The sequence below is a fragment of the Dicentrarchus labrax genome, unplaced genomic scaffold (genome assembly GCF_905237075.1).
Source record: "Dicentrarchus labrax unplaced genomic scaffold, dlabrax2021, whole genome shotgun sequence".
Lineage (NCBI taxonomy): Eukaryota > Metazoa > Chordata > Actinopteri > Moronidae > Dicentrarchus > Dicentrarchus labrax.
This window is the reverse complement of record NW_026136702.1, coordinates 23,512,256-23,525,365: the sequence shown is the minus strand read 5'-3', so window position 1 is coordinate 23,525,365 and position 13,110 is coordinate 23,512,256. Positions and strand designations below refer to the sequence as shown.

General features: G+C 43.6%; 2 protein-coding genes across 2 annotated transcripts; one reads left to right on the top strand and one right to left on the bottom strand.

Annotated features, from left to right (window-relative positions):
- The first annotated feature begins 3,597 nt into the window (after positions 1-3,597).
- LOC127373648 (early growth response protein 2b-like) lies at positions 3,598-6,695 on the top strand. The gene is made up of 2 exons (XM_051418300.1): positions 3,598-3,935; positions 4,134-6,695. The coding sequence occupies exons 1-2, from the start codon at positions 3,761-3,763 to the stop codon at positions 5,207-5,209; spliced, it is 1,251 nt and encodes a 416-aa protein (XP_051274260.1). The 5' UTR covers positions 3,598-3,760; the 3' UTR covers positions 5,210-6,695.
- A 2,820-nt stretch (positions 6,696-9,515) lies between these two features.
- Positions 9,516-12,620, bottom strand: adob (2-aminoethanethiol (cysteamine) dioxygenase b). The gene has a single exon (XM_051418378.1). It carries the CDS (start codon positions 12,553-12,555, stop codon positions 11,785-11,787), a length of 771 nt encoding a protein of 256 aa, XP_051274338.1. The 5' UTR covers positions 12,556-12,620; the 3' UTR covers positions 9,516-11,784.
- Positions 12,621-13,110: the final 490 nt, after the last annotated feature.

Sequence of the window (13,110 nt, the reverse complement as noted above, 5' to 3'; positions counted from 1 at the left end):
GTGTGTGTGTTGGTGTGTATATTTGTTGCAGAGACTCAGTGAAAATCCAAGTCAAAGTGTGTATTTGTGTGTGTATGTGGGAGTGTTTGTGTGTTGCCTAAATGTGTGCATTTAATTTCTGAGTTGGTTCATTGCAGTGTGTGTGTGTGTGTGTGTGTGTGTGTGTGTGTGTGTGTGTGCATGTGCACCGACCAAACCCCCATCTGCCACAGGGTGGGCGGCTCGCCACACAACGACAATACACACCAACATTTTTGTAACTGTGGGCGTTCAAAAGGCTCGGAGAGCTGCAGTCCTCCTGCTCGCTCTGTTCGTCTCCACAGCTCAGTGATCCAGCAGAAGGCTTCATCTTGATCAACTCTCTAATCAACAAATCAAACAGAAGCAGCATCACAGCTTAAATATGTTCTTTTTACATTCAAAATATCTAAAAGGACTCAGCGTTTACGACCAGATTGTCTTTCCTCATGAGGTATGCAGAATAAAAAAGATGAATCCTACGTGGATTTGTCTTATAAATGAATATAAACTCTGAGCTGAAGGTGTGGCTAAAGGAAAGATCATCCTCTGGGGTATATACAGAAGATCTGCACCAAACTCCACCAATTCTACACATTAGAATCTGACTGCAGGTGTTGCGGAGTTCTACTATGTTTTAAAGGTAGTACTATAAAGCCTTCAGTGTCTCCAGAGGGAGCTGTGTGAAGTCCGATAAATGTCCTCAAGTGATGTTTGATTCAGTGTCAGTTGAAGACTACAAGCCTGAAAATGAAACAAATCTGTTGGTGTGGAGTTAGAGGCTCCAGGGTGCATTAGCCACTGCTAGCATAACACGCTAGCCTGGCATTGCAAGGCTAATACAACAATGCAAATTAGCCTGAACCCGTTCATGTCCGATTTCCAAGGGGCATCGTCAGTGGGCACAGCCAAGAATGTCTCTGGATGCAATTGAATAGACCTACAACCAATCAGAGCAGTGAAACGTGTGACGTAGCATAACCTTACCAAATCCTGCCAGAAGTTCTGTAATGGCAAAATTTGCAAATTCTTATCAACAAAAGCTTTAAGTGCAGTTGTTTGTTCTTTTAGAGAAAATATACAGTCAGGTTTAAAACTGATGTGATAGCAGATTGTACAGAAACAGTTCCACATTAGCGGCAGCCATCTTGGTTGTGTACAAAACAGGTCCCGACGGCCAATAATGTTGTGCTCCTCTGTACAGTCATCATATAAAACCCTGCCCTATTTTAGTCAGTCTGAATGAGAGGGGGGATCAGAACAAATAAAGCAGCTTGCAGATTCAGCAGGTTCTCAGGCTTATGAGGTTAACACCTGAATCTCTGACCAAACGGTCCACGCATTGTGGGTAATGTAGGTTTTGACATGGAAGAATGTGTGAAATATCAAAAGTCTGGTTGTCCTGCATCGATTTTGATCCTTTTTTTAAAACGGTCCAGCGTGAGTCTGACAGTGTTATAGGAGCGCAATGCTTAATTGGTGAAATTGTGTTTTTTGTGCCCTGTGGAGTTTTCTCTTTATTCAATCCAAAACCCTCTATTAATCCTTGAGGTCACAACACGTTTCCTTCCTCATAAATAATTTGTGAAGCAGATTTTAAATATTGCATTGATTACATCCATGTTTTCTTGCTAGCAGTCTTCTTCCTGGTGGTACATTGCTATATTTCTTTATGCTTTACGACCAAAAACTGTCAACCGTCAATGCACATTTGGAGCCGATTATAAAAACACTGCTCCATAGCACTACTAGTGGTCAAAAACTCCACAGGGTACCTTTAAAGCTCCTGTGTGAAACATTTCGGAGGATCTATTTGCAGAAATGGAATATAATATTCACAACTGTGTTTTAATTTAAAATGTATAATCACCTGAATATAGGAATCCTTATTTTTTTGTTACCTTAGAATAAGCCATTTATATCTACAGACACTGCGTGTCGCCTTCCATTAAGATCAAGATTGGGGCATTCGCATTTCTTGTGTGTTTTGTGGCCACCGTAGTTTCTCCTTCGTGGGTGAAGTGAGCAAGTTGCAATTTGATAGTTAACAACAACTGTGTATGTTTTTGCTGTAATGCGTGAAAAAAATGTAAAAGAAAATGTTGCTACGGATTAATCGGTTTTAGTCCACTTTCTTTTGGGGTTAGGCTAAGGTCAGTTATTTTGGTTCAGGTCATCTTGAGTTAAGGTTGAGTTGAAATGCACCACTTCTTTTTGTACATATGACAAGAAATTTCCAGCGTTTCACTCCCTGTGGATAAAACCAAGCTTCTACCTTTTCTATGGGTTTGAGTTCAGACTGTTGCCCTTTGCTGCATGTTACCTCCCTCTCTCTGTCCTCCTTTCCTGTTTATCTTGAGCTTTGCCATCCAATAAAAACAGAGGCAAAATATATATAAAAAGATCCACAGGGGGTCTGAAAAAATGATCCTGTTTTTTGTCTGACAGCAGAACCGTGGAGAGTCAAATTACCAGTAAATTAAAAATGCATGAAAAATAGCAGGTGTAATGAAATGGCATTGGTGGGACACAGTTAGGGTAGCATAGATTTCCCTGAAGCAATGGCTCTGAAGAACTTAAAAAGAACAAAAAGAAAATGGATATGAAAAATACCTATAAAACCAGAAAGCCACACAAACTTTGTTAAAATGTGGAAGACTGAAGTCTGATCCACTCAGCCGGGGCAAATTCTTACTTCAAGCTCAAATGTTTGAAATCTTAGTTCAACAGTGATCTCTAAGTACATTTTGGGGAGTGAAAATGAGATATGTGTGATGGCAGTTTTGTCATTTTTGGACGAAAACCGAAACGGTGTTAGTATTTCAAAATAATGGACTCCGACTTTTCAAAGGATCTTGTAGTTTGTGTAGGCCAAGCCTCTTCTTGAGGAGAATTTGATGTCCGTCAGGTTTCTCAGTACATTTCTTAATCAAAGACACCAAACTTCATGAAGACTAAATGCATAAGTGTTTCCTCCCATCCATTTTTGAACAATGCACACCATCAAGACAAACCAGCTTCTCAAGGAAATAAATTAAAAGATTATTCTCTCACTAATCACCTCATCTATCTCAGCGGGCCAACAATAGCGAGACTCAGTCAGAGCAGTAATCTGTTCCTGACAAGGCAAGAGAGAAAACAAATGGGTCTGTGCTGTCAGTGTGTGGGCTCAGCTGGCACGAAGACAACACAATGTAACACAGTTTACCCGGATACCGGCCATATAAGCAGACCGAGATCCTCTCACCTCACCGGAGAATCCATTTATGGACAAAGTGTGACCGGAATTCCGAATGATGGAGCTTTCTTTAATTTGTTTTACAGCAGCATTAAGCACGTGCTGATGTTTGTGGGGAAAAAAGTTAGAATAAAATCCCAAATTGAAAATTCTCGTTGGTATTTAGTGTATAGTTCAACTCGAACCTGTACATTTTATTTGCTTCCACGTTTCGTCACGGCACGCTCCACCAGTCCTATTTCTGGAGTTCCCTCTTTTTTTTTAAAACACAAAGTCCTTATTTGGTGAATGACGTAACGGGACACCCAGAGATTCCCTTTATAACCATACTGCACCATCCAGGAGCTATTTACAAGAAATGAGAGGCGGAACAGACAAGGGTTAACAGAGAAAATGAGGGAACATATTCATAATGTTTGAGAGTCAGTGAGGCAGAGAACTGGGGACGGTGACTATATAATATATAATTACTTTAAAACGAATAATCTCCAACTCCCAGACAGAATGACTGCTAAAGTGGCGGATGAAGTTTCTATGTCTCTCAGCAGTATTGTGGATAGTATTCCTAAAGAGGTGTACACGGCGGAGGGGGGGTTGTCTTCACAGACGTCGATTGTTTTTAAAGAGGAGGCTGTAGGGGATGAAGATCATGAAGGGAAACCTGATGAGGATGAAAGCGGTAAGGTTTTGTGTCATTTGTTCTGAAATGGATGTATGGAGGTTTGGGTGAAAGCGGGACATTCTGTCTTTAGACAATTAAAAACCAACCAATCGTCGTGGAGTGCCGCGCGTTAGATGGCAACCATGTCTCAGGATGACAATGTTAATATGATATTTCATTTACGTTCTAACCGAGTCCACCTTTCTACATTTCCAGGTGATTTTCTGTTCGAGGAGAAGAGCGCACCTGAGCTGCTTCTCCAGGGCGACTTGGCGCAGTACGTGGCAACTTTACGCACGCACCCTGTGGCGTTTACCGGCAAGTTCTCGGTGGACTCCAGAGGAGGACCGTGGACAGTGGGGGACGTCATCAACGTGGTCAGCGCTGACATCGCCACCCCGGGAACACTCACGGTGGCTGGATCGCCTTCAACCTCACCCGATATTTACGCAGGAGGAGGAGGAGAAGGAGGAGACGCAGCGGACGCGGGGGACGGTATCATGGCGCACGGCCAGCCGGACATCAGCCACATGTACGCGGCCCCTCACCCCCACCCCCACCCTCACTCTCACCCGGCCCCTTCCTACTCCTGCAGCGGGGACATGTACCAGGATCCGTCGACAGGGGGTTACCTGGCGACGTCAACCTGCGCCGTGTCCTACCACCCGCCCCCGTCCTACAACTCTGTGCCCAAACCGACTGTAGACGGCGCCGCGCTGCTGTCCATCATGCCTGACTACGGAGGCTTCTACCAGCAGAGCTGCCAGAGAGATATCCAGACGGCTTTCCCGGATAGGAAATCCCTCCCGTACCCGCTAGACTCCCTCAGGGTGCCTCCGCCTCTCACGCCTCTCAACACCATCAGGAACTTTACGCTCGGTGCGCCCTCGCCGGTCGCAGATGGTCCGATGGCCGCCGCTTTCCCCAGCCACCAGAACCTCCCTCTCAGGCCGATCTTGAGACCCAGGAAGTACCCGAACCGTCCGAGCAAGACGCCCGTCCACCAAAGGCCGTACCCGTGCCCGGCGGAGAGCTGCGACCGTAGGTTCTCCCGGTCGGATGAGCTGAGCCGGCACCTGCGCATCCACACCGGACACAAACCATTCCAGTGCCGCATCTGTATGAGGAACTTCAGCCGCAGCGACCACCTCACCACCCACATCCGCACCCACACCGGGGAGAAACCGTTCTCCTGCGACCAGTGCGGGAGAAAGTTCGCCCGGAGCGACGAGAGGAGGAGGCACATGAAGATTCACCTCCGGCAGAAGGAGAAAAAGTCCTCTGCGTCCTAATCCTCAGAGCGCACGGCCCCATGCTGCTGAATGTAAACTTTCTGAATCGGAAAATGAGCTCCACAGCATGCCTGCCAACAAAAGCCCAAACTGAATCTTGTAACAAAATGGAAGAAATCTCTTTGGAAGCCATATCTTGAAAAAAATCAGGGAGAATCAGAAGCAGAGTGTGTGTTTGGTCATGCCTCCCTTCAGTATTTATCACATTAACTAAAACATCATTCCTCTCATCAGCCAGTGGTCCAGATTATTAACAGAACATTAAATTATATGAAATGTAAAGGGAGTTTGGTTTACACTACTGAATATATACAGTAAAGCGATGGCAGTCGGTGTCGGTGTGTAGAACAGCTGCAGCTTGCTTTAGTGCTCTGTGGCAAGGCATTGTGTCCACTGTCTACGCTTCACATTCTCAGGGATTCAATTACAATTCAGGCTGCAAAGATGAGACCAAAATCCTGCAAGAGTCTGAGTGATGCAGGGGGTTGTACTGCTGCTGCTGCTGCTGCCTCCAGCTGTGTGGGCGCTTTGGTTTCAGTTGCAGTTAGAATGCACAGAACCTGTCAATTTCACAAAACTCTCCATGGTATCAGAGGGCACTTTTGGATCCCTCACTTAAACTTTGTGCACTCAGTTTTTCCCCCACCAAACACACACGCAGATACAATTTCACTTAAACATCTATTTCCGAAATCAAAATCAGTTTCACTTTAAACTACAGTAATGACACAACTAGGTTATTTCTCTGCACAGTTTTGTTTTTGTGGTGACAAAACTGTAATTTCGGATTCGTCCCACCTCATCATCCAATTCTTAATTGTGCTGCAATCCCCACATCTTCTCCTCAAATGTTCAACAGTAAATTCGGTGATGTTCAACACCATTATGTAGCTGAAAATATATAAGAATCAACTCATATTAAAGTTAAAAGACGATTTTCAGGGTTACATGAGACAGATACGCACAGGCAGTATTTTGTATTGTGATGAAGCAGGCTAAATATCACTAATGATGCTACACTGTATAGGCACTAAAATACGCCACCATTTTGAAAGGTTGGTATGGGGCTAAGGTGGCGAACTCAGTGAAAATTTCTTTGGCTAGATGCAGCAAAATGAAGCTTTTTTTAACCTGGTTTTGTATCATATTAGAAATGTTGAGACGATTATATATATTAATATGTTTCATTTACAAAGAGCTGACTTTGCTTTTATTACAGCACATGATTGGGATTTTATGAGAGTGTTACTTTCTGGTTAGATTTTATTTTTAGCTGCTTTCAGGTGTATGCACACACAGACCTGTTGATACTTGTAAAGATCCAACCAGCATTTCTACCCGATGAATGTGAGAGAAAGAGTCACTGGACAAAATAAAAGTTCTGTGTTTGTGTTTTATAATTTTTATGCAAACAAGTCGAGCACTAAAGCTTTTATTCTGCCGGACTGATGCTTCTTGTCGATGCAAATAAATGTTGACTTGTCGAGTTGTTGTGGTTGTGCAGTTGCTCTTAACAAAGGTCTAGAGGGAACCATTTAGGTCTATTGGCAGAAATGGAACTGTCCGACAGTATTATAGAAGTGCAATGCTAAATTGGTGGAGTAATGTTTTCTAATGAACATGTTAAACGCATTTCCTTCCTCATAAATCATTTGTGAAGCAGATTTTGTCAAATATTTTAAATATTGCATTGATTACATGTTTTCTTGCTAGCAGGGTGTGTGTTGTGTTTGGTGGTAGTTTGCTATATTTCTGCATTGCCACCTAAAACTGTCAACCAGAATAGCGTGAAACTGGCAGTACATATGCACATTTGGACCCAATTACAAAAACACTGCTCCGTAGTGCTACTAGTGGTCAAAAACTCCACATGGTACCTTTAAGGTCCAGTGAAATGGAATATAATATTCATAGGTTTGTTTTCATTAGTGTATAATATCCTAAATATAGGAATCTGTGTTTTTGTTGCCTTAGAATGAGCCGTTTATACAGACGACGTGGATCGCCATTCAAGGAATCCGCCATGTTTCCACAGTAGCCCAGAAAGAACAAACCAAACACTGGCTCTAATTAGGGGCGTTCACATTTTTCAGAGTGCGTTTCATGGCCACCGTAGTTTCTTGCTTGGAAGGGGAGGGTGAAGCGAGGGAGTTGCGATCTGCAATTATGCTACCAAATGCCACTAAATCCTACACACTGGACCTTTAAGTTGTTCACTGCTCTTTATTTTGGCATATGTTTACAACACAATCTCACCTCTGTGCCATTTTAGTGGTTCTTCTGGAGCTTTTCCACAGCAGATGGTGTTGGCCCAGATGGAATCGTGAATTTTCATGTCCATTCCCGCCACCATGACGTTGAAATGTTTTTATCAATAATGAATTTTGAAACTCATTTAAGCTGCTTGAACACCAGCACCCAAAAGTAGTACTCTATGTGGCCAAAACTAAGAGGACACCCCTGCCCATCCTAAATATAAACTAACTTTAACTTAAAAACTTGACTGGCCAGCAAAGAACCCTGGGTCGGGGGGTCAAACTGGGGTTGGAGTGTGACAGTGAAACCAATTTCTTGTTCTTTTCCATTTGTTTATTTTTTGTTGAGTTAAATGAATAGTGCCTCATGTAAAATATGGACACATTAATGGATATGGTTTTGGTTTCTCGTGGTCATGGTGTGATGTTTGGGTGTCCATATTCTTGGCCACATGAGGGATTATAACCTCTGAACTACAGGGAGGCTTTAATGTGAAACAGTCAGATGTAGTGTTGAGTTTGCAATATCTCATAAAATAAGGAGGCTTCTGCTGATCCAAACATATAGCAATGATATAAGATACTGTAAAGGGCAATATCTAATAATAGACTAGAGATAAATACAGGCCCTGAGAGTTTACAGTATATACAGTGTGAAACTGGGACACTGCTGCAGCTGGAACGTGGTTTTTCATCGGCACATGAACGTGTACAGGTGCAAAAGAACTTTAGGCATAAAGGCCTCAGAGTCCTTCAAACAAACTGTAACGTTAGAGAAAAAAACATTGATTCACATGAGCTTTATGAGTCTTAATTGCTACAATTCTGAATAAATTCACAGATTTCAAAAGTTTCTCTTTTAGAATAATCCTGTGTTACGAACGAAGAAGGTGGAACTCAACAGTGAGAACTTAGCTTAACTGCCAGTAATGTGTCATGTTGCAATTTAGTGTACAGGACGCAGTGAATGCTTTGGCACACGGTGCACTGGATTAAAAGCCTGAAACTAGTGCCTCCTTCTCTATTTATTGAATTAACACTCATTGTTACACCAGGAATTGGAACCGAATCGCCTTGTAAAGGTTCCCACCTTTATATGGGTCATCCAACAATGTCTAAAGGTGAAAGTGTTAATGGATGTCTCAAATGGACACACTGAAAAGCCTGAACTCCTCACAAAACCGTAGTATTCCTTTACACCTCATCAGCTGCTGTGTGAAAGACTCTTTTCCATTTAACTCACTTTTAAAAAGGATATATATACGAAATTCATCTGCCACTACACGTCACATTACTGTACCAGCATCTCAGACCAAAACAATGGGCCCTACGGATGACCAGACTCCAGCTACAAAACCAGTCATTTTACCTAGCAGATAAATCGTAAAAAAAAAAACACTTTAAACCAGACAGAAACTAAATAAAACTCACCAAAACAGTCTTTGTTGGTCCTTTTGACAATCTCAATTCTGATTTGGTCAAAACAAACTGAAATTCACTGAGCCAGACCAGACTCCAGAGACAAAACTGGTACAATTAGAACACATTTCATCGTACATTGTTACTTCATTCAAAGAGAGAAACAGATAAAAACTCACCAAAACGCTTTGTTAGTCTTTCAACTGTTCCAACAATCAGCACTGATAAAAACAGCAGTTTCAGTCGCTCTGCTCAGCTGCACACGGAGCAGACTGGCTATGGAAACAAACCACAGAGAGGATGTGATAGCAACACAGGCAGAGGGAGACACCATGACTCCACTATATCTTTACATAAAGAATAGCTGTTTGCTTTATTACGGTTCTAAATCTCATATATAACCTTTAACCTTGGGCTCACAACAAAGATATTTCACCATCAACCCACTAAAGGACTGCTCAATGCTTGGAGACACAAATTAAATAATTGCATTGAAAGCACAAAAAAGTTTACGCGGGAAACTCGATTCAGTAGATTTTATAGAGCCGACATGTTTGATTAGAAAGCTACTTCGGCCTTCTTGTTCTTTCAATAAGAGCTCATCACATTCTGAAGCAAATAAAGGAGACATGTTTAGGCAAAAATAAACAGCACATTTTATATGAACAGACAGAAAATCTTCATTATAGGCAAAATACATCGATACAGTGACTGTTCATTTTACACCAACTGGATTTGGGAATCAGATTCTGATTTAAAGAGCTTTCTGTTGATGAAACATCAGCTGATTAGAAGACCTCTATAGTCTAAACTCCCACAGTGACACAACATACAGCACATCAGTCTCAGTCGCTGTCCTCAAAGGAGGATTTTGTAATAACTCTGGAAAAGTTAAAGTTTTATTTGCAAATTACAATGTAGTTTGAAATAAAAGTGATCCAAACAGACAATTTCAATAAGCCAGATTCTCCAAAAATCCCCAACAGATTTTAATATGACAGTAGGTGCTTTACTTTCATGTCAGCACTAGTTTCAGAACAAGCATGGTTTTTCATTAGTCCATACATACCGTACAATTTAAGTGCTGATTTTAAGTAGCAGAGAATTTGTTCAGAAGTTTGTTTAGCTTCAGAGTTTTCACTCCATAAACTTAGTTTCTAAACATAATCCTCACATTCACCTTGCATGTCTGATTAATTCCAAACTCAAACCTTTTTATGATCCTGACTTTATAATCACACTCACATTCCTGCCGAACAGTGAAAACCAAAATTTGTACTCAGAAGCTTAATTTAGTGCACATCTTTCCAACAATCAGTCAGTGATACGGATCACAAACAGCCCTGAGGATCAAACTCTTCCCAGAAAAGAAAAAAAAAAAAAAAAAAAAGGCAGTCTACAGTTTGTCGAGTCCTAAACACAACGCGAGACAAGAAAACTTGCAGCTTTAGATATTTCTGATTCACACAGTTCTTTATCCGACTGGAACAAACGTCACAAAGCCTGAAGCAGGAAGACATTTAAAACACATCAACACAGCCACTCCAGGGTCCCGGGAAACTCAGCTCAGGTCAGGACACATACGTTTTTAATGCTGCATTCAAGGTGCAGTCAGAAGTCAGGAATTCCAATCTAGTAGATTATATATTGAACTACTATGTTTCACTGCTGCAGCGTGGAAAACTGCATGCACTGCATCCCTCATGCACCAGACATTTGAAATAAATATCAGACCTTTAAACCACCAGCAAGTACTTGTTGTATATTGAGGCTCATGCAATACTGAAATTTAGTGTATTTAGAGGTTATCAAAAGTATGTCTGCGTAATGCTTAGTGTGAAAGCGTCGAGGTACGGAAGTCTGCCCCAAATGTTTCAATTTTGGAATCAAAACTTTGAAGCCCCGACTTTGATCAGATGCAGGGAGCGAAATTCAGACTTCCTGACTTTTCTTGAATGCAGCATTTGCACCCTGCACATCATCAGTTTGTCATTTCTTGGCATCTCTCCTTGAAAATACCTTACAGGGTCTTATTTTAGCCTATTTGCTCACATCATCTGAAACTCCCAATTTTGGTGCTTTTCCCTTTATAACCCTTTCAGCTGCCATCCATACGCTCCTGTACTGACTTACAAAATGACGCCACCTATAATGACACTAAATCCATCAGAGGAACCCAGAAGTGTGTGACAGGAGGCCTCCAAAGTGTTCTCTCTCCTCAGTTACACACATGATATAGAGATTGCTGCCCACACCGACAACACAGGAGAAAGATAGCGATGCCAAAATTGAGCTGGATAGGGTCAGAGAATAAGGGTCAGAGAAACAAATGCAGAGTGTGGTTTCATTCCCTTTCTGGGGGTAAAAGACGTATCTGAAGTTTGTCGTTTGGTGTTCCCATTATACACAGGACCTGTGAGTGCATTAAAAGCAAGAGATGAGGCACTACCTGCTTCCCTGGCAGTCACAGCCTTCATGCACAAACAGGGAAGGATCAACGGGATGTTGTTTAGTATTGCCAGGGGCTCCAAGTGAAGTGGAAACTTGAGTTATTATATGTCAGAGTTGCAGCTGTGAGAGCACTGTTAACAATGCCTTACAATGAGGTCACCTAATTTTGTGCTGAATCATTTTCCCTAAAGGAACAGGTAGTCTCCTGTTCTGCACAGGGACTTCCTTGGTCCAATTAAGACCCTCTAATTTGTGTCTGTGATGACCTCCTGTGCCACTAACACATGGATTAATGATTTAGAGACCCTTCATTCAGTTCAGTTTGTCCAACCAAGTCCACAGGCCCCAGGCCCCAGGCCCCAGGCCCCGGCCTTGTGCCACTACAGGGTGCAGAAACCAGACCAGCCCGAGAAAAGAAGACATTTGGTGGCTGCAGGTCAGTCAGATGGATCAGAGACGGACCTCCGGGCCCGGGTACGGCTCCCCTCCGCACCAGAAGTCCGGGGGTTGTGAGATCTCCATGAGCCAGACCTCCTTCTCCTTCTGCTCTGTGTTTTTAACCTCCGCTTCTGTCAGAACCTTGTAATAGTGACAGTCTCTGCCGTCGTCCGGGTCGTACGGCGGGGCCAGGATGTCCATGAACGCCGTCGGGCCGTCCACGGCGTCAATCTGGTGGAGGTTATCCCGGTCAGGGGAGAGCACGCACGGGCCGCTCTCCTCCGTGTACTCCCCGGTGGAGCGGAGCATGGAGCGCCGCAGAGCGTCCATCTGGGCCGGGGGAAGCGGAGGGGCCACCTGCGGACTGCCGGCCGGCCGCTCCAGCCGGTCGAAGCAGCTGATCCTGACCTTGCCGTACATGACTTTGAGCATGCCGTGCATCCCCGGGTGGTCGTGCAGAGGGATGGAGGCGCCGCTTTTCAGCAGAAACACCCCCATGCTGAAATGGTCCGTCTCACAGATGTGCATGTAGGTGACCGGGGGCGCGCCGTGGTGGTACGGGAGCGGAGGAGGCACTCCGGGCGAGCTGTCGTCGGCTCTCCGCGGGACGAGCTTCAGGTCGGCGGCTCGTACTTCCGTCATTAGACTCTTTAGTTTGCTGTGGTTCTCCAAAAAAGATTTAGCGGCCTCTTCGCCGACCCGAGGCGGGCTCCTGAAGGTGACGAGAGCCTGCCGAGCTATTCTCTGGACGATGGAGGTCATGTCGCTGTCACCTGGCATCATACCGAAGCGAGGAACGGCTGTCCGGTGACTCCGGTCTCCACTGGACGCTCGTTAGCTGTAGCCCTTTAGCTAGCGCCAAAGATCGTCTGTTAGTAAGACGACTCACTCCGCGGACCGCTCTCTGACCTTAAGGCCCGGCGGATGGTTGAAACTATTATGAGTCTGATTTCACTACATTGTACAAACATAAATACACATTTTCGTCATTATACGTATGAAAACTCAACTCAACTTTTTTTTTCAAAAGTGTCCTTCCATACAGACGGTTAAGTCATAAAATAACTAAACGTAACAAAACCCCCATAAAGGTCCAGTGTGTGACATTTAGGAGGATTTACTGTCAGAAATGGAATATAATATTCATTGGTATGTTTATATTAGTGTATAATCACCTAAAAATTAGAACTGTCGTGTTTCTGTTACCTTACAACGAGCTGGTTTTGTCTACAGAGGGAGTGGGCCCTTTTCTACGGGGTCCGCCATGTTTCTACAGTAGCCTGGACAAACCAAACACTGGCTCTGGATAGGGCCTTTTGTGTTTTTCGTGGGTTTTGG

Coding starts and splice junctions, on each gene's coding strand:
- LOC127373648 (XM_051418300.1), top strand. CDS start 3,761: ATGACTGCTAAAGTGGCGGATGAAGTTTCTATGTCTCTCAGCAGTATT. Junction 3,936..4,133: donor ACCTGATGAGGATGAAAGCG/GTAAGGTTTTGT, acceptor CTACATTTCCAG/GTGATTTTCTGTTCGAGGAG.
- adob (XM_051418378.1), bottom strand. CDS start 12,555: ATGATGCCAGGTGACAGCGACATGACCTCCATCGTCCAGAGAATAGCT.